At 43.6% G+C, this 22,173-nt stretch overlaps 1 protein-coding gene across 1 annotated transcript in view; it reads left to right on the top strand.

Moving 5' to 3' along the window:
- The window catches only part of LOC306701827 (complexin-1-like), a gene marked incomplete at both ends in the record, with an annotated part of 46,307 nt that extends 24,513 nt beyond the window's left edge, over positions 1–21,794 (top strand). Inside the window, 2 exons of the mRNA XM_079167245.1 lie at positions 17,207–17,385; positions 21,600–21,794. Coding sequence (XP_079023371.1) covers positions 17,207–17,385; positions 21,600–21,794 — 374 coding nt within the window. The remainder of the gene's footprint in view (positions 1–17,206; positions 17,386–21,599) is intronic.
- Positions 21,795–22,173: the final 379 nt, after the last annotated feature.

Here is a 22,173-nt window from a genome sequence, read left to right as displayed (position 1 = left end):
CACCAACGGGCCTCCGTTATACACCAAGCTGTGGCTGTGAAACCACAGAGTTTTCTAAAACCCGTCAGGAGGCTTATTGTAACCAGATTTGTCGGACTTAGTCAAACATGGTTAAGAACATGTAAAGTGTGGCCCATCTCTCCCATCTGTGGAGGAGAAAATATTGATATTCTGTACAGCTCCCCTTCCTCCGCCAGCCAAGGTCACTGGCACGGATGAGTCAGCATCACAAACCCCGCCGTCACACTCTACTTCCCTTTTTCTCCTCGGCGACTATCAACCAGCCTCTCTCTCTCTCTTTCTGCTGTTTTTTAATTTCTTTCCACCCCTCCTCCTCCTTTCATTCTCCCCGCTTCAGCCTCTCGCCGTGTCTTTCCGATTCTCACCTTCCTTCGCTCTCCGTCTGTCTTCCATCACATGGGGATTATATTTCTGTAAATTCAGGGAAGAAAAGAGAGGAGATCAGGGAGTTTCTCACTGCCACAGAAAACTCGCAGAGAATCCCGACGCCTGACCTCAATTCTCAGCTCGCTTCACACACTTTTCTTCAAAGTTGACATCTAGAAATACTCCAACAATCTCCCCAGCAGGAAAGTGTGCCAGAGCGTGAGCTATGACCGAAAATCAGTCAAGGGAAAGGCATGATGGGATATTTCCACTGCGATCAGTTTTCACACCGAACTGGTTGGATGCGCCGTAGTGAAGGTTTTTAAACCTGGAGGTCAGGACAAGTGTCAGTCAGGGCAAAAGAGGACATTTAGTGCAAAAAAAACCCACTAAATGTGTCTGATTTATACTATTTTCAGCTTCTTCCGAGGGTTGGTCGTGCAGCACAGCCTGAAAAAAAAAGTGTTATCAAAAAACGGTGCGGCGTGGAAAGTTGACCTTTCTGCTGGTTTGCATTTGGATTCCTCTCAACTACGCCTCTCACACAGGGCGACGAGTAGGAGTTGTGTCTTTTTTGGAGGAAAAGTGTGAGCCAAAAAGGTTGAGCATTTGTTGTGGTGTGGAATTCAAAATGCTCAATTCCCTCCAGAATATGTGATACTTGACGGATGAACTGAAAAAGACTCCGGAGACGGCCTCGGCTGAAGGGATTATATTCACGGGTTGTCCGTCCGTCCGTCCATCCATCCATCCATCCTATCCATAATGCAATATCTCAGGAACGCCTGGAGGGAATTTCTTTAAATTTGGCCCAAACATCCACTTGGACTCAAGTATTAACTGGTGAAAATGTCTTAGTCAAGGGTCACTGTGACCTAAAGAAAACACAACTCAAGAATTCATACGTTAGCTTTCACAACGTCACACAAACCTCTCATAATATAAAATACTTTGTGGACAGACATGAATGTAAACTGTAGCTCGACGGGTCGGTGGACGCATACAACCGTAAAAGCGGTAATTCTAGTAATAAAAAATCAGCGCATGTCAATGTTAAGCAGGTCATTGTTCAACAAACGAAACACATTGTTGCTGTCTTACCAGCCTTTACACTTTATATGTCCCAGAATGTGCACAATCTTAGCACATTACTTTGCATAACATGAGCAGTGTTTTCCAATTAGATGAAGGGCAGAATTGATTGTCACCGTGATAACTTTCAAGGATTTTAACGTCCCGTTTCATCGTCTTATTACCCGCTCAGCGGTATTTAGGGATCTGGGACACTTCAATTTCCTGGAACATGTTTCATCGTCTCACCGGTTCCTGAAACACAACCAAAACCTCCCCACGCGTTTTCTTTAATCAGTGCAATCAGTGGTCTGAATGCCCAGTTAATCTGCATAATATCAACTTTGTAGTATGTCCACATTGAAAGTGATAAAAGAATCCTCATACTCCTAACCTGTTTATAATGTGTACACATGGACCTGTATAGTCTGTAGAATATATAGAATTGTTACTGCGGATGATGGGTAAAATCCCACCTTTCAGGCTTTTACTCAAGTGTACTTTTTATATTTATATATATATATCAGCCATACATGCTCTTGATTAAGTTAAAGTAATAACACAAAGACGCTGCATAATTAACAGCATGCTGCAATGTTTTATTATATACTATCAAATCATTTCCATGGAGCGTTTTCTAGAGCAGAAGAAAGAGACGGCGGGTGATTGTTCATTAGGCTTTTAGTCACAGTGTGAATCAATTCTGCTGTATTTCATGACCGACTGTCGTCGTGCTTCCAGGTTGGATGACGGCGCATAAGACAGAAGTGGAACTTCACATCAAGAGTTTGTAGCCGGCTCCGTGACGAGACTTACAGAAACGTGTTGACGCTCACACGTTCGGTTCGGCTTTGAAGTTGCAGCGCTTTTAACTTTCTTTTGTGTTCTCGCTGAATGTATAAAATATGAGGAACACCTGGTGTCTCTTTAAAATACAGGACGTAGAACAAGTGAATTCAACGGATCAAAGGTATGAACCCATTTTGATTTTCCAATTTAAAATTCCCTCTGTCTACTGCTGCTAACAAGACTTTTAAGGGGATTCTAGGTGAAAAGGGTAAAAAAGGTATCAAATAGATATTAACTTGACATTTCCCCAGTTTATTACTTACATTAAGTACATTTGTTTGTGTTATAAGTTATCTGAAAGTGTATGTTTTGATATGCAGATGAGATATTATCATATTAAAGATGTGATCATTTGCATACATTCCCAGAACAGAAATCTGAATATTGGAGACATTTCCTCCTTATATACAATATTCTAAGGTGCAATTTAAAAAAGAGAACCAACTGCAGAATTAGTTACGCATCACTTGGAAATAGTTATGAATTATTTATAAAAAAGGAAAAAAAAAGAGCCTCATGCTGTAATTAAAAAGGTTTAAAAGTGTATTCTGGGTTTGTCATTTTTCGAGCTTGTGCACAAAGAAAGGTGGCGCTTGTTAATGAAGTATTGTTAAGGATTCTAAGTATCAAAAGTACGTAAATCAAGCACTCATTAGGCAGAATAATGGCCACTGAGGAGCTAATTTGAAGTAGTGTTGTGTTTAAATCGTTATCTTCTTTATCTTCCATTATTAACTTTTATTATTGAATATATAGTGAAGTACAATATTTCCTCCTATAATGTAGCAGAGTTGATGTATTAGGTAGTATATTACAGAAACTATAATATAATAAAAGTACAAAGTACTTCAAAATGACTTGGTTAAATGTACCTATTTGTTCCTTTTCCATCAGTGATCTCAATCGTTTTAATACTTTAACTCAACAACATTTCACTGTATCTGACGGCTGCATTGACCAGCTTTGTCTTCATCGATGGTCCAAACATTGGTGGCGTCACTTGACATATAAAGTGTTAAAATGCAGGTGTGCGAAGCCATTTCACAATCTAACTGCAGATGAACATAATTTAACAGACCTGGATTGTACAAAACAGACCTGACAGGCGTTTGTGCACACTTGCATTTGCACGTTTAGATATTGCTAATCAGAGCCATGCAGAGCTCCACGGTCCTGCTCTGTATGCACGCGCTGCCTCTGCTCCTGCATGACCACTCATGCCGTGAGAGGGATTGGCATGAATTGTATTTTCATATTTCACACATTTCGAAAAAACCTCCAAAGCCACACAAATCCGAGCCGCGGGGTGACGGCGCGGAGGTCGACGTGATCTCATGTTTGAATAATGGTGTTAGTTATCATTGAGATCAGATTTCTTTCCCCCCCACGTGATCGATGAGTGTACTCAGAGAACGATGAGGCGACGCTGATTATGCGTAGCGGGGAGCCATAGATCCGTCGAGCTAATTCACAGACTGAGGCTTCTCCAAAGCCATCAAGAGGATTGAATCATAGTTCCTGATATCAGAGCACAGAGGCAGGGGGCGAAATTGAAGCTAAAAGCACAACTGGGGGGGTTGAGAAGGAAGCAGAGTGTTGGGTCTCAAGGATCAATGCACATGCATAATGCTGAGTATACATACCCGAGGAGGATCTCAGCCAGCTTAGCTCCAGGGGGGGGTTTTCATGGTAAAGCCTTTTTTTCAGAAGGTGACCGCAGCATCGGCAAGCTTTGAAAAGATGACTTTCCTCAAAGGTTGTACTGCAATCTTGGATTTAACTCATACTCATATTGAATCCATGCGACCGAATTAGCTTTTTCAAAATGTCTGAATTCCATGTCAATAAAATGAACAAACTGGGCTCAAATAAAACCAAGCGGTTGACCCACTTGAAGAAACTTGACCCTGTAAAACTCTGTAGCTTCTGATTTTCTTTTCTCTTTTGACAGAGCTACGGTAGAGCAGGAGGATTAGCTTGTCCTCCTCTCACCGATTCATTTTGCTTTCCAGCGGTGTTTCACCTCTATTTAAACGGACGTCGACACGATCTTTTATCTCTGTTTTATCAAACAGATGGGGATGTCATCGTGGCAGTGATTGGATCATTGATTCTTAGATGAGAGATAACTTTAGGCCTCTCTGTTGAGAATAACAACCAGTATGTGGAACAAAATATAACTTTTGCTTACATACATATAGTCTTAATCATTATATATATATACTGTATACGTCTCTTTAGCATACGTTCAGATTCAGACATGTTTGATGCTTATTTTACAGAGCAGCTACAGAGGGAGATGCAGGAATCTGTTCATTAGTCAACCTGTTAATTGGCTCCTGTGTCTTTTGGATTGCAAGGTGTTAGAAGTCACATCTCAGGTATGTAGGAAGTGTATAAATAGGACAAATGAAAAAACAAGTGTGAAGATTTGCGGGTGAAGGTGTGATCAAGTAAATCACCACGCAAAAGACACGGATGGATAACAAAAGTAGTCCTATCAGCGAGAAACATCTGCATTCATGCTCACTCTCTCATTCTAGAGAAACTCGTGAAAAGACAGACGTCTTATTTAAATGTCCTAAAAAACATTTTAGCATAAAATCAGTGAACAGCTGTCTTTGTAGTCGGTGTCTAATTTGTCGACATATCCAATTATTTATTTTGAACGTGTCGCCTATTGTCAGAAGCAATTATTCAGCTCCACAAAGAGTTTTGCAAATCTTTGTCACGTTGGAACATAATTGCTCTCAGGTTTCCTACCTGGCAGAACAAAGCAGCAGCACAACAACAAGCCTGAGATGATTTGTGTGAGAATGAACCGACCAGATCTCAGTGATGTGATTGGTGGTTTTAACAAAGCTTAAATTAATTTTAGTTTAAAAAGTTATATTCTTGGTTACCAGTGCATAGTTATAAAACTGTGTTCTGAGACACTTTATAGAGTTTTAGAGCTTAATCATTGAAACGTGTACTTGATTAGGACTCTTAACTCTTTGCTTCCAGAGCTCATTACCTGCTTTCTTTTCCAACATCTCCACGAAGCTGATTGGCTCGCTCGTTCGCTTTAGCATCTTAACTGTAATCTCCTAAAAATTACAGTTCCAATACAACTAAATTACATTCTCAATTATGTTTCAAGGAAAACGTATATTCTCCCAGATTTTGGTTGCAGTTTTAAACACGTGGGAAATCTCCTCCCTACAACCTCCTGCCTACAACCTCCTCCTTTCAACCTCCTCCTTACAACCTCCTCCTTACAACCTCCTGCCTACAATCTCCTCCTTTCAACCTCCTCCTTACAACCTCCTCCTTACAACCTCCTGCCTACAACCTCCTCCCTACAAACTCCTCCCTACAACCTCCTCCTTTCAACCTCCTCCTTACAACCTCCTCCTTACAACCTCCTCCCTTCAACCTCCTCCTTACAACCTCCTTCCTACAACCTCCTCCTTACAACCTCCTCCCTACAACCTCCTCCTTACAACCTCCTGCCTACAACCTCCTCCTTTCAACCTCCTGCCTACAACCTCCTCCCTACAACCTCCTCCCTACAACCTCCTCCTTACAACCTCCTCCCTTCAACCTCCTCCTTACAACCTCCTGCCTACAACCTCCTCCTTACAACCTCCTCCCTATAACCTCCTTCCTACAACCTCCTCCTTACAACCTCCTCCCTACAACCTCCTCCTTACAACCTCCTGCCTACAACCTCCTCCTTTCAACCTCCTGCCTACAACCTCCTCCCTACAACCTCCTCCCTACAACCTCCTCCTTACAACCTCCTCCCTTCAACCTCCTCCTTACAACCTCCTGCCTACAACCTCCTCCTTACAACCTCCTCCCTACAACCTCCTCCCTACAACCTCCTCCTTACAACCTCCTCCCTACAACCTCCTCCTTACAACCTCCTGCCTACAACCTCCTCCTTACAACCTCCTCCCTACAACCTCCTCCCTACAACCTCCTCCTTACAACCTCCTCCCTTCAACCTCCTCCTTACAACCTCCTCCCTACAACCTCCTCCCTACAACCTCCTCCCTACAACCTCCTCCTTACAACCTCCTCCCTTCAACCTCCTCCCTACAACCTCCTCCTTACAACCTCCTGCCTACAACCTCCTTCCTACAACCTCCTCCTTACAACCTCCTCCCTACAACCTCCTCCCTACAACCTCCTTCCTACAACCTCCTCCCTTCAACCTCCTCCCTACAACCTCCTCCCTACAACCTCCTCCTTACAACCTCCTGCCTACAACCTCCTTCCTACAACCTCCTCCTTACAACCTCCTCCCTACAACCTCCTCCCTACAACCTCCTTCCTACAACCTCCTCCCTTCAACCTCCTCCTTACAACCTCCTCCCTACAACCTCCTCCCTACAACCTCCTCCTTACAACCTCCTCCCTACAACCTCCTCCTTACAACCTCCTGCCTACAACCTCCTCCTTACAACCTCCTCCCTACAACCTCCTCCCTACAACCTCCTCCTTACAACCTCCTCCCTTCAACCTCCTCCTTACAACCTCCTCCCTACAACCTCCTCCTTACAACCTCCTGCCTACAACCTCCTTCCTACAACCTCCTCCTTTCAACCTCCTGCCTACAACCTCCTCCTCTCAACCTCCTCCCTACGCAGACTTTGATTAGAAACATATTTGTGATACGTCAAAAACAACCGCAATCAGGGAGAAAACCTTTGAAACCTAATTGAGAATGCAGTTTGTATGGTGATGTCATTTGTAGGAGTCGAGGCTGAACAGAGAGCTGAATTGAAACTGTAACTTCCAGGTTGCAGGAAAAGACTACGGCTAAAGAAACGGAAGGAGCTGTTGTAATTAACATGAAAATGATAAAGGGTTAGAATTCCAATAGCAAATCCCGTAATAGATTTATTTATGTTGAAATGTTGGTAATAAACCACAGGAACATCATTTTAAATATTTCAGGGGCTTGTCTTCTGTGGTCGTCGACAGCTGCTGTTTTGATTTGCATATGGAGCAGATGAAACAGATGCTATTTTTGGGAACACTTCACGACCAATTATTGACTAAAATTGCAGAGTGAACGATCAAACACAAAAAATACGAAAGGAACAGCAGCGCGTAACATTCAGGTCGAGAACTGACAATGAACAAATACAATATTCACACAAACACGTGAAGATAGCTCAACGTTTCTTCAAGTAATTTGGCGTATTAGAAGAAAATGTTGTATTAGTCCGAGAATAGACAGCTGAAACACACCATCTATGCTCAGCTTTGCTGGGCAGGAAAACAGCTGTTCCATCAGAATGGGACGATTCCAGACGGACCCATGTTGTTAAATCTTGTGTAACATCACGTATGTCAAGGTGGAAAATCACATGTATTTATTGCACTTCCTTATTATCAAATACAGTTAATATTATATTGTTAATAACTAAAGAAGTAACTGAGCGTATATTGAATATCATGTCCATGCCACACGACTTCCCCCAAGGTAAACAATACAACCGTAATATTTCAAAATAACATTAACAGCAAATAACAATAACTTACTTAACTTACCCAATGAGTTTGTTAAAATGCTAAAATGTTGTTAGCAGACTAACGTTAGCACAATGAGACTGAAAGGGACCAGACTGAGGAGGTGAGCCCCAGCCCGGAGCTCATTGAGGTTTTCCATTTAGATAAAAACCAACAACTAAATCTCTCATTAGTACGTATTAAACCCAAATGTTTTCCCTTGAATATACAAAGACTTTGCACAACTCTCCATTATGTGGAGACGGGCTGCATTAAATCCTCTCTCAGATACATTTAATGAGCCGTCTAGCAGGCTATTCTGAGGTATTTCCTTTCATGTAAGCACACACAGGGATCAGAAAACCAGACATATGTAAGATTATGCCTTCAAAGTACCGTCCGATACCTTATTCCTTCGTGGACAAGGTGGGTCAGGGTCACCCATAACGGGTCTACATTCAGGAGATCAGAGCCCTCGAAGCCGTCGGATGTTCATGACCGAGGCTGAACTTGAGTCGATAACTTAACGTCAGCACAGTTTCATGTGTTGTACGAGCTTGGTTCAATGTATAATATGCTGGAAGGCACGAATGAAAGCTCTATTTCATTGTTGTATTGATTGTCTGACACATTTCACTCACAGACACTCAGAAACGGAGTGTTTCATGTGTTTACAATGCAAAGAAGTTCTTTGTACTTTCCTGTTGTCCAAAAGCGGTTGTTTAAGTAGTATATAAAATATACCTTTTCAGGAAAGGATTCCATCTGGAGTTGAGATATTGTTCACGGTAAACTTCCCTCTCCGTGTCCTGAGTTTGACCTCCCCATGACTCATGTGGTGGGTCGAGTCATCGGTGTCGCCGGTGGAGGGTTAGCCTGCCACAGCGTCGCCTCCGTGACTCATTGCTGCAATGACTCCAGAGTAATTGCTTATGAAGTTCTGCGATTGCTCTCCAGGATCTCTGGCACGCAAACCAAAACGTGCCACCCCGAGCTGTCGCGGGCTGTTAGAGCGCGCACCGACACCGATACAGCAGCAGCAGCGCTTATAGCAGGAGAGCCAGAAGAAGACCTACATTCAACACAAAGCCAGTTATAACGAGCCAATGAGCATCATGATGAAAGAGATTGCTGCGGTGACATCATCCTGGAAATCAAACAAAGAGGAAATTATTCCCTTTTGGTGTATTAGCTTGATGTATTGTAGTTTCTTTGAAGAAAGATTTCATTTATGATTTATGAAAGGATGATTTTGTGTGTGTGTGTGTGTGTGGATGGATGGTTCGCCTCGTCCTTGGTGCCCACCTCTGAGGTGATAAATGTGTCCCGTTCCTCATCACCAAGGCCAGACTGTGAGGCTGTCTCCCAACGATAGTGGTTGCGAACGGGTGATAAAGCACAGGAATGATGCACACCTCAAGCCTCCATTTCCCCATGTACCCCAGAGCTTTACTGTTGTGTGTGTGTGTGTGTGTGTGTGTGTGTGTGTGTGTGTGTGTGTGTGTGTGTGTGTGTGTGTGTGTGTGTGTGTGTGTGTGTGTGGGCGGGACATGTCCTCTTTCCATTTTGCTTCCAGCACATGAAAAATCCTCCTGTGTTTCTATCCGCTGTGCAAAATATTTCAACTACTGACATGCTTTCCTCTTGCTGTGCTGCTGAGGTCGTCACTCAGATGTGCACCTACATGTCCACTGGACTGTTGGTGCCTTTCATTCAATGCTGTTGTTCTTTTTGTTAACTTTGGTATATTTATAGAGTGAATTTACACACGCAATACAACAAACATCTACTTGTTGAAATGTCCTTTTGATAAAATCTACATTAGTTAAACCGCCTTCTCAAGGAAGGAATTCCTAAACACGCAAAGATAGGACCCGTCCTTCAGCCTCCGCTGAGATCTTTGCACAGATGTGAGTGTGCAGGTACGTTTTTTTCCATCAAGTTTGACAATATGAGATTTGATTTTGGCAATACAACCTCTCACATTACACACATGGATAACTTGGGTCACTCTGCTCGTCTGCTCAAGGACATTTTCAAAACCTCTGAACAACATGAACGTACAGGGAATGAAAAGGGAGGCCACTTAAGAGGAGATTGAACCTGGCACCAAAATAATCTTTCCCTGGTCAGCTTGTCACTCTTGACGATATAGAAGTAATTTTCTGAGCAGGGCTTTCTCTTCTTCTCTTACCCAAAGTGTTGTTAGAGCTCTCAGAGGACAACTGAGTTCCAAAAGCTGAACCAGTCTCACTGATTGAGTCAATAGTTAAGGACCAGCACAGACAGCTCAGTGTGAAGAGCGACTCACTGCTGCTTTGACAAAAGATGATTTATTTTGTTCATCTTTGTGTAGGAGTTGAAACAGAGCAACAGGTCTTTTTAAAGCACCAAGATGTAACCATGACATCTACATGGCCTTTAAAAAAAAGTGTGAGATGTAGATGTGAACGTGTTTTTGTCACTTCGTGAACACCCACGCTGACTTTATCTCAGCGCCGGTTCAGTCAGGGTTTGTTCATCTTTGACATTCCTTGACGCAATATGGCTTTTTACTCGTACACACTCATTACAAAGAAGAGGGACGTGAAACGAAGTTGTTATGGCTGTTTTGGTCTCCACCATCTCCTGGGAGAACATATCTGGCTCTATAGCTGCTAGTTGTTGGAATTTATTCACCAGCTCGTCGTTAACTTCGCTGCCCGCTGTTTGGAGCGTTCAGTCCGTTTATCAGAGCTCGTTTGCTGAAGAGAAAAAAAGGTGAAATACACGTCTGACCGTGACGCCGAGCAAATAGCGTCTCGTTGCTCCTGTGCTATGTGCATGTCTTTAAATGAGGTAATATGCACACATTTGGCACATAATTGTCTGCTTTCTATGCAAATGAGCCTGCAAAGATCAGCGTGAATAGCCCCACAGATACAGTGAAGGCACTGGCTTTAGAGAGATGGTGGGAACTGAAGCACGGCATTTTGGGATGCAACGACACAATGCAATCACTGTTGTGTCGTGAAAAAGACACGAATAAAACTGCCCTACATGCCATTTTTTTTAAAATACGAGAGAAAACAACAAGATTTAAATAATGAGTTCATTTGCGCTGCTGTGCCTCTTGTGTGAACGAGCACAGCGTCTCTCTTAGGAGGGGATCGCTGCAGCCATTAAATAAACTCAAAAAAAGGTCTCAAAACTAATTTCCCTCATTAATTATATATTATTTCACCCTCCGCGCATATGTGTGCTCTGCTGCAGAGAGGCGTATATATGGGCACAATGAAGGGAGAGGAGTTAAATGAGTCGGACCCGAGCCCCGTCTATATTGCACTCAGCTGCAAAACCTTCTGGGCACATTTGAGCTGTGAGTTCATGACATCAATAGTTTGTTTGTCGGACCTCGGGACGGGGCAGATGGCGGTTGCCAACGATACACAAGTCATGGCTCCGTCAACGGCTCCGCAATCCGTTCTTTGTGCTCTTTTCCCTGAGAGACAAAAGAGCACAGCTCATATTTCCAGTTTGCTCCGTACTCAGTCATGTTGCTTTCTGCTTCACGGTAAGGCTCCCTTGGTGGTCTTTCCACTGGTGTTTTTCGACCCCCTTCCTCCTAGCCCCAGGGCAGGAGGCTGATGATGATGGTCTGGACGGCTTGGTGTGGGCCGTGGGACTGCTGAGGACCGATGACAGATGGGGGGGGGGGGGGGGGGGGGGGGAGCAGGAACACGTCGGTCCTTGAGCTGGTCCTGCTGTTTCCTCTTTCTTCTTTTTACTCTCGTTTCCCTCTGGAACCAAAACCAAATCACTTCTTCTTTTTCTCGACCTCCAGTCTCATCTTTCTTTGTCTGTCAGATTCTTTATGTCTTCCCTCTCGTCCTCTTAACTTTTCCATGATTATCATTATCATTTAGTTTTTCCTGCACGCTCTCCTTCTCATTCTATCCATCTGTCTACTTTGCTGTCTTGTACTAGAAATGATCGTACTCGCTCTCATTCTAGTTAACCTGATTCCTCTGTCCTTGAGTTTTCTCTGTCTTCAATTTCAACCTTCTCTCTCCTATATTCTCTCCCTCCGTCCTTGGTCGTGTACCTTTGGGCTCCACACGGGACTCTTCTCATGTGGTCTCACCAGTCCGTCAGTAACACGCAACTCATGCACACACACACAGACACACACACACACACACACACACACACAACAGAGGAAACGCTCTCGCAGCCCAGATGCACCTGGGGGACACGCACTCGATTATACTCTCAGCTCTGACAGCGGACAGCGTCCGTGCACGCTCACTGTGACACACACACACATCACACTTGCACAGAAGCGTAGTGGGAATCAAGAGCTGTACATTTTGTTCTCCTTCTTTCACACACAGCGGAGCCTCATCCCCCCCCACACACACACACACACACACACACACACACACGGATACTCCCAGACGCTCTCTCCTCATGTTTTCACACGCTCTCCAAGTCTAAAGCCAGCCTTTTATGTAACTCTGCCCAGTCTAATCCACCGTATGACCCGACCACCCATAACTTCCAAACTTCTCCGTGAACCCTTTTCAGCCTCTAACTAAGCGTAGAAAAAGCCTTCTCCCACGTTTAAAATTAGCCCTTGGGCCTCAGCTGACCTAAAAAGTCCCCTTTTTAGAGCTGTAATGCGTTAGCATGGTGACCTAGCTCTCCACGCTGTTAGGTTTGTACTGTGTAGTTATGGAATGACTTGAAACACGGTTTTAGCGTCTCTATAGCAGAGGATGAAGCTTGCTGCTTCTACTGACCATCATTTTTATTTAGTTTTTTTTTAAAGTGAGATGAATTACTATGAACTGTGGCACAGATATGCATGGTGCCCAGAGGATGAACTTTAATTGTGCTCTTGACTTTTCATCCATCACACATCATCAGGTCAAATGTTCAGTTGGTCCAATACTTTGGATTACAGTATCCATTTAAAAGCTTGTTTTATTTTTACAACCAGCATGACGGCCTCACAGAGATGCTAACATGTCTGTAGACGACCCCACCTAGATACATGTTATCATTTACATTTGTAGAGCTGGAAGATTTTAGTGGAGTTCATTTGAATTGGGAGGTCTGGTGGTGTATTTCATACATGCTCGCTGTTTAACGCATTTCCACTTTCACAACAGTCTGCAGGCCCAATGATAACACCTGGCCACTGAGGGGGGAGATTCTAATGAAGAACCTGCTCTTTTCCACGATAAGTGGCCTCGTGGTCGTTTATTGACCTTCTTCCAGTTCATGCTGTGACCAGTTTTGATCTGGTGTTCAGTCTCTTGCTTAAGAGTCTTTTCCATTTATTGTTCCCTTCAGCCTTTGCTCAAGATGTCATTCAGCTCAGCTGTCGTCCTACGGGGTAAAGCGTTGAATGGTTTCTGGTCGGTGTGGTGGGTTCTTCAGCTTTGCAGACTTGTCAAATGTTCAGGAAGGTCTCTTTGGTCTTAAACATCACAGATCATATCAGGTGTGTGAGCTCGCTGGGTTCAGATTAATCAGAATTTAGTATCATTTTAAGGAATCAACAAGTTGTCTTGTAGGATGCTCATTGTGGTGTGAGTTGAGTTATTAATCTCTGGAGCTTCCTCGCTTCGCTTACCGTTCCCAGACTCCACAGCTGGCAGCGTTTGATGACACCGAGGCTTTTGGGAACGACGACTGTCTTAACGTTTTCTACACAGAAACTTTGTCACAATCAGATGAGCTAATTAGCCCCGAGCATCCAGATTAGTCACGTGGAGGCCCGGGAGAGGCTCTGCATGGGAAATACAAGAGATTAAGTGGCATCAGTTGCAAAGAGGTAAAAACAAGCAGCAGTAGACCCGAGGTACGAGGTGTATCTGATATCGCAACGGAAAAATACCTCTCCTTTTAAAAGAGCATTATTGTAACAAAACAAGATTAAACATATAGAGTTACTCTAATGTTTAAAATGCTTCATTTTATCCATATTATTACCCAGTTTTATAGACTTTGCTAGCACAAATGAGCGTTCCAGTATCAGTAACAGTTCTAATGAGAAGGTGAGAATGTACCTTGTCTGAGCTTAGCTTTAACGAGATATCTTCCCACTCTCCAGTCATCATGTCGGGCTATTTTCATTTTAAGTAGGCAACTTTTAATTTCAAAAGTTTTGCTGTTCAGCTTGGCCAGAGAACAAAGTATTATCCCTGAGGTGATGAGAGATATTCTCCATCAGAGTCGACTCGTCTGCTGTAAATAGTGCTCTGCATGTAGGATTGGGGAAATCTCCTCAAGCTACCAGCAACAGGTGAAGGAGAAAGTTTACAGGCCCAGTCAGCAGTTTGGTTTCCCCTCAGGGGCAAAGCACAAAGAGACGGAAAGATTATTTTAGTCTTTTAGTGTTACTGCAAGAAAGTCACTCTACAAGCTTCTGCTTTAATAATGTACACAAACGCGTTATTAATAATGAAACAGCAGTGTCTCTGTGCTTGTCCTCAGAACAGGGAGGTCAGGATTCAACTGCAGAAAAATTAAGAAAACTCAAAAATGTATTAAATAAATAATAAACTTAAATGCTAAATATATCCAATGACTTTATACACAAAGCGGTTATTTGATTATTTGTTAAAAGAAACGTTTTCTTGTGATTTTATTGTACAGGGAAGTCGCTGACTGGATGAAACGCTAACTCCAGACTGATGGCCCGTTGATGTATCGTGTTACAGTATATTATACACGCGTTACACTGACATGAAACAGCCTTGAGATAATGAATGTAACTCATTCCTAACATGCCAACGTGTCATGTTTTCTGCACACTAAGGAGTAAATGAAGACCGACAAAACATCAACATGTCTGTTCATTAATTAGCGGTCACCCCGCTCCGTATGACTAAGGACCGGGGCTTGACCCAGTCCGTCAAAATGGCAAGTTCGGACTGCAGCCAAGAAACCCCAAGGTCACCGCTGTCTCATCAATTTCACGGCTGAAGCAGATGGCATGTCTTTGAGTTGTTCCCCCGGAGAGCCCGCGAGGCAGACCGGGAGTGCAGACAGTCGAGGAAGAGTGCCGGACTCGGGGCGCGGGGAGAGAGAGCGCAAGGCATATTTCAAACGTTCCCCGGTGTGGTCCACAGGAGGTCCAGTTCTCATTAAACTCATTTTCTCTCCTGCGAGAGGGGGAAAGTGAGCAGAGAGTCACGGGTTTCGGGGCTTGGTCGGGCCACTGTTAAGAGCACTGGCTCATTTCCAGCCACTGAGCTGGAAAGAAGAGCTGAAGCCTCTGGGGTGTGAGCGCACAGCTGGAGCGCCGTGTAAAGGTAACGTCGAAAAGCACCGCGGGAGCAGCTAAACGCGCAGGACGACACTCAGGATTAGTCTGAGCAGCTTCCTGATACCTCGAAGGATAAAATCAGCATTTGTTTGTTAAAAAGGTTTCACCTGAGCGGTCGAGCCGACAGTGTTCTTGCTGCTCAGAGTGTCATGAGAATACGTGAAACACTTCAAGCCAAATGGAGCGATGCAGTTCAGGTGTATTGCGTATCAAGCTCACAGTAGTGGCTGTTTGTTTGTCTCTGGTTTAAGTTTCTCATTATCATTTACAAAAGAATGACTTAAACATTGTTCGACAATTAAATTCAAACATCACAATAAAGGTAATAAGAGAATCTGTGTTTCGAAACCTGAGGAGGCTTGCACATTTTTGCATAGTGTGTGACAGGAGCTGACGAAATGTCTCATCTCTCTCTCTCTCTCTCTCTCTCTCTCTCTCTCTCTCTCTCTCTCTCTCTCTCTCTCTCTCTCTCTCTCTCTCTGTGAGGTTGTCTTCATGTTGCACCTGAGTGAATGACAGCAAATGGCTTCATGGAAGTCCTGACAGCTCCGACAGTGTGCACACACCCAGCCCGGTCTCTTAAGAATGACGTTCCCATACAACAAAACTGCATTTTTAGTTACCTTTTAAAGGAAACTTATTTTCTTCCGGATTTGTTTTGGATGTATGAGAAGTTTCTAATGATAGTCCACGTATGGAGGAGGTAGAGGGATGGGTCAACCTCTTTGTGTCCCACGTGAAACCAGAAGTCAACGTTGACTTTTTACGTAACATAACCAAGTCATTTTGTTGAGTTTTTGTTCAGAACATGTTTTAAAACTGCGACCGTAATTCAAGTAGGCTAAATAGAGTAAAAAGAGAATACCGTGTTGACACAACAGCAACATCTGTTTATGTGATAAAGTAGGTTGATGCCATCCTCCACCACAACCTTCACACCCTTTGGGCGCGACTTATTCTTGATAACAACCACGAGAGTCACGAGTTTCTGTGCGGCAGGGTTTACCCGTCTGTGCACATCCAACACTTTCTCACTAAAAGTGGAGAACTTTGAGGAGTTTTGAGAACGTCAGATTGGCGCGAGGAGAAACCAGCATGGTGTAAAAGATGCAAGTGTTTCCCTCGTCATGATTCCACGTCAGCTGTGTCCGTGCGACCGTCCTTATAGAACTGAGGCTTTACTCTCCACATCAATACATAAAGGACACGATTGTTCCTGGATTGGCACTGGACTTAGGAAAAGCACACACGTGAATATGTGGTTTGCTACAGACATATGAGTCTGTAGCAAACAGCAGATGCTCCACACAGAGAAGAAGTACAAGTCAAGTTATAGTATGATGTCAGCGCCTGAGACAGCTTTGCTTGTGCCTGCGGGCGTTTTTAATTAACCAGTCTTCATCATCGACTATAAAAACCCACAACATTTACATTTAAAATACGAAACAATGTCAGCTCAAGTCATTAGCATTAGCAGTGATCAAGTAAGGAACACAAAAGTCAAAGCTTGATCTATTTTGCAGCGTATCTAACCAGTGCAGACAGGAGATGGGATCAGAGTGAACCCGGTGTCCGTTAATTATGGTCCTCTCAGCAGCACTTGAAGCGGTTCGTTCGCGGGTCTTGACCCGTAGTCCAAGTGGACGCTTTGCACGAGGATGTAAATTCCTGTTGGCGATAGAAAAAAAAAGGGTCAACGTGAGCAGCACAAAGGCAATCAAGAGAATTGCTAATAATTTATCGCAGCGTCTTATCTCGGGCTCGCCCGTGGCTCTCACCTCTTTTTATCTATTGTCACACTTCAGACAAAGACACTTTAGTCTCTGGTTCAGTCGGGGGGGGGGGGGGGGGGGGCATGATTGTGCTGCTCTTTCACTGCCCTGAAAGACGATTGAAGTACAAAGCAATGTCTATTGAATTATCCAGATCTCAGATGTGCCACTGTGCCCACCAAATGCTTAGCAACAGCCGATAGCTGAGATCTATTATGTGCAATCACTGTGAATTGCCGGTGTCAGTGGTTTTTCGCCCGTAATTTCTCACTTTTCTCTCTTTCTCTGTCTCCGCCAACAACAGGGGCCACCAAAGACATGGGCAAGATGCTCGGTGGGGAGGGGGAGGAGAAGGATCCTGATGCTGCGAAGAAAGAGGAGGAAAGGCAAGAGGCGCTGAGGCAACAGGAGGACGAGAGGAAGGCCAAATATGCAAAGATGGAGGGAGAGAGAGAAAACATCCGACAGGGCATCAGAGATAAGGTAAATACAGCTGACCGAGGTTACACGTTAACAAAGGTAGCATCCTTGTTTGCTTCTTAAGCGTGCCGACTATAAATGAGGGATTGGCCAGATGTGCAGAGGTGTAGGACCAGAACTCTTTTTGAATTCTTTGCACCACTGTGTCCGTCACTTTCCACTGTGAAACAACTGATCATTTATCTATGAATGTGCTCGGTCACGCTCTGCCCCTCTCTAAAAGAAAAAAATATTTTGCTTTCAAACTTCGTGGAACAACATTTTGTACAAACTACTAAATTTGTTTGATGCATACACTGAAACCTTTATGTATCAACCTTTTGCATGAGACATTTCTGCAAAGTATTCAATTTTAGCTACAATATCCAACTAAAGCGTAATTCAAGGATCAGTTCACCCAAATTACTAAAGAGGAGAGTTTTTACCTCTGAGATTTCTGCCAGCTCCCAATTCTGATTGGAGTTGTGTTCCAGTTTGCCCCTGCCGGCTGTTTTGTTGGTCTAAAGCCCGTTCTTTGATCAAATCATTGCATAGTTTCTCGTTGCACTCTGTCACTGCTTTTGACTGAAAAACGTCCACAATCAACGTATCCCTTGTTTGCAGCAACTAACGGGGCTCAAAAAAAGAAATCCTGGCGACTGGGCTTCTAATCAGCAGCGTAAAGTAGCTGCGTTATGAACTTAATGTGAAGGAGACTGTGTTGATTCTACTGGATGCTGATTAAAAAACAAATTGGACCAGCCCTCCCCATCATTCTCCTCTCTTAATTAATGTGCTTTAAATCCTTGCTTGCTGGTCAGGTTTCTAAACACAAGTGCGCTGTAAGCCGTTCAGTTAACTGATGAAATTCATTTAAAAACTTTTTTTCAAAAAGATGTTTTGCCTCTCTGACACGTTTTTTGATCGGGTGATCTCGTCCAAGATTCATGCTTACTATTTAATTCATCAGCAATAAAATGTTAATTGATGGTATCAAAAGCGTCTGCAGCTTGAGGTCAAATATTCCTCTTGACATGCTCATAATTCATTGAACATGTGACTTGAACACTCTTTGAGGGCTGAGTTTAAAACTCGTCCATGTGTAGCTCTCGTACAGCTATCTTTGGAATGCAGAGCTGATCCTCAAACTGATGCCCAGTGGTTCTTTAGTTTAGTTTCGGAAAAAACTGTGAAAGACTGAGAGGAGGGAGACGGGGCGATATGACAGCATATCTTTGGAAAGTGTTTGATTGTAGCGAGTGCAGAGGGGCTGACTAAGCGTGACTGTCTTCCCTTCAACCGACGAAGCCTTTTGTTACTGCGGAACAAGTCTGCGAGCGAGAGAGAGAGAGACCGGCTGAGACAGATTGCAAGAGAACAAAACAGGGCGGCATAAAAGGAAAGCGGAGAGCAAACAAGGGAGCAGAGGGAGATACAGAGGAGATACCCATCAACCCATCACGCCAATGTTTTTCACTGTCTGTCAAAGTCAGGAAGGGACGTTTCTCAGGTGTTGAACTAACACGTATGATTCCACTTCTCAAATTACATGCAACGTTTCAAACATAGTTGTTCTAAAGGTGGATAAATGATAATTGTCTCCATGTTGGAATAGTAAATTGTATCTAAAAGGTATCGTATGAATATGTCTTACAAAAAAAGATACATTTTGTGGGAAATAGTTTTACTGGTAGGCTGTAGACATAAAAATACAGAGAATGAAGACGAGTCCCAACTATTAGATATGATCTCTGCTCTGTCCTTCACTTACAGTTTTATAGCCCTATAAAACCAGAAGGCAGCATCTTATTAGAGGGAATGAAGAACTTAGAGGAGAAGAACTCAGAATCATCTCACTCTCCACAGGAGGGAATCCTTTAAATCTAGCGTTGAGCAAAATATTAGGCCGTTTTCATATCGGGGACAAATTATTAGTAGTGTGTAGGGAAGCATGCAAATCGCAAGATCCCAAGCTCATACATGCAATTTTATTTTGGAGTAAATGTCAAGAACGACCCTGTAGCCTGCCGTTCCTCCTTTACCACCCAGCGGCGCTTAGATATGCCTTTGCAACTCTGTTCGCCAACTGCTACTCACGTTAAATAGCAGTCCACTTCCATGTTTTGGTACTGTCGATTTTCACACTTTATGAAAACCTGAACTATACTCTTGACCACCTTTTCCAAGTGGACCCAGGCACGTATCAGCGAATCATTCCCGGGTACGGAACACAGTGTTAACACTAATCAAACAAACTGGACTCATGTGTGACCTGATCCTGGCCCGGTTCCCTGATGTGAGCCTCCTTAGCCCAGAATCTTGAAAGTTGTCAAACTGCCAACCAGTTGGTATAATTTATGCTATCCAAACATTCATCTGTTTACTGTGTATTCTTTTACAAACGATTTTCAAGCCTTTAGCCTCATCACTCAAACATTAAAGAATGACTCATGTTTTCCTCTGAGGCATGTCTGTTCGACTAAAAGATGCTTTTGTCTTGACAAAAGATGTTTTGAGCTGGATGCAGACTTAAATGAATGTCAAACTAATTGCAACAAAGGCAAACAAAAAGGTTGAAAAGTGTTTGCATCCTTTTTGGCTTCTTTGATTTCTTCTTCTTCTTAGTGTTCCACTCTGAAACACACACACACACACACACACACACACACACACACACACACACACACACACACACACACACACAGATGCTCGTACTGTCCCCCGTGCACATCCTCACAGCGGAAATGGACACTAGTAGTCCTTCTTTAAGATATCCATTGCTGCAGAAGCGCATTAACGTGCGCCTGGTGGAACAGTGAAGAAGTCACGGAGGAGTCCAGCTCATTTTCCACATCTCTGCCTAAAGATCAACCGTCACTCAGCCTGTTGACCTTCCTCTGCTCTGCAATCCTTTTCCTTCCAGTCCGACTGTGTTGATTTTACTCAAACTAGAACCGTACATGCTGAAACTATACGTGAGGAAACATTTAAACCTTTACTGACCATTACAGAAAGATGTAGAAGATTTCCCAGTTTTTCTTTCTATATATTAAATTACAATCTTGTCCTCTTTCTCCTCGAAACGCGCTCTTGATTTAATTGTCTGTTGGCGCTCTGGGATTTCTAAGCTAATCACCAAGCATTGTCCATTACACCGGCTGTGTGCCTCTGCCTGTAATTGGGACATAAAATATCCAGGAAGGTCAAATTAAACCAAGCAACTCTCATGTGCACTCCTGCAAATACGCACAAGCAGGAAACCCAAATTTGTCTTCAGCTCCACAACCCTGCGTCTAACTGCAGGAAGCGATTGTAGCTGCTGTTCATGCAGGACCCAAAGTGCTACAGTGCGCTGTGCTTCAACCTAATGAGGAAGCTGCCACATCGTGAAGTCAGCCAAAGTATTCAGATAAAGCTCCTTCAGATTTCCTGCTCACTGTTGAAATCAGGGGAGAAGTTGGTCCGTCATTCTAAACATAAAAAGAACAGTTTTGTTAAGTGTAACATAATGAGTGACGTGCACAGACTCTCCAGAAGGCAGACATTTCAAAAGCGGTGCATTTCTACAGCTTAGGAGGGTTAGACTCAGGGGCCGGACCAGAGGAACACTGACGAGAATATGGTTTTTGTGAATGTAGCTTGAAAGTGTTTGGTTAAATATGTGTAAGAAATCAAATTAAAGGGGTCACTTTCACAGTTATTGGGTACAATATACTATAGGAAGGGTCTATGCAAAAGTTCTAAAAGAAACATTTTGGGAATACCATCTTGCCGAGGGTTAAATGAGACGATGGCTTATGCTCTTGTGTGTGCACGCCAATTATGCAGAAGGAGGCAAGTAGGGGAAACGGCTAGCCTGGTTTTGTCCCAGATTAACTGTGTTTTTAGGGGAAGTAATGTGCTGTAATTATTGCTATCCAGGCACAGTGACTTCCTGCAGCTTTCCCCTGCTATCAGTCAAAAGCTAGCTTCCTCGAGGGAATGAGAGTCGTCTCTTAGTACAAACAGCGAGAAGTCCTATAAACACATACAAACGCATCACAATTACTCGTTTGTGAAACTTGTAAAAACCACAAATTTGAATTATTTTTCTCAGAAATGTGCAAGTTGAGAAATAAATGTTTTCACAACTGATTGGCTAAAGGTTCTTGTTTTTGACATTCTTTTGACAATCTCCCCAAGAGACACGACTCCCATCGGGATGGGGCTTAACACCATTTCCTGTTTCTCCTGTGCAGTACGGCATCAAGAAGAAGGAGGAGAAGGAAGCCGAGGCAGCGGCCGCTATGGAGCAGGCCTCCGAGGGCAGCCTCACTCGCGCCAAGAAGGCCGTGCCCACCGGCTGCGGCGACGAGGAGGAAGAGGAGAGCATCGTGGATACGGTCATGAAATTCATCCCGACCCCGCTCATGGATATGTTCAATAAAAAGTAAAAAGTGTTTTTGGGTGAAATACGATTAACTCCCTAAAGCGTTCATCTAAAACCAAGACCACTGCCGTAAACCACCCTTCCCTCCGCCCAAAACCTGCAGTCACACTTTTCTCCGCCCTCCAACCTCTTCAACCCAACGTCTCAGTGTCCTGGAATGGAGCGACGTGGCATGATTTTACCCTTGATTTAGAATAGCTGGTCTCTGATGGTAATACATACTTAATCTCTCATAGAGAGCATCTTTCTTGATAACTATCTTGAGTATGTGACACCGACACGGACCTTTTTAATTCAAGGGAAATCTTATGCCATGTTTTTAACATGTCAGGCACTCAGATAATAAAATCCGATATCACCCATCAGCCACCCTTTTTGTTTGT

The sequence above is a fragment of the Pholis gunnellus genome (genome assembly GCF_910591455.1).
Source record: "Pholis gunnellus genome assembly, chromosome: 10".
Taxonomy (NCBI): Eukaryota; Metazoa; Chordata; class Actinopteri; order Perciformes; family Pholidae; genus Pholis; species Pholis gunnellus.
Note: the sequence above shows the minus strand (reverse complement) of the source record. Positions and strands in the feature narration are given on the sequence as shown.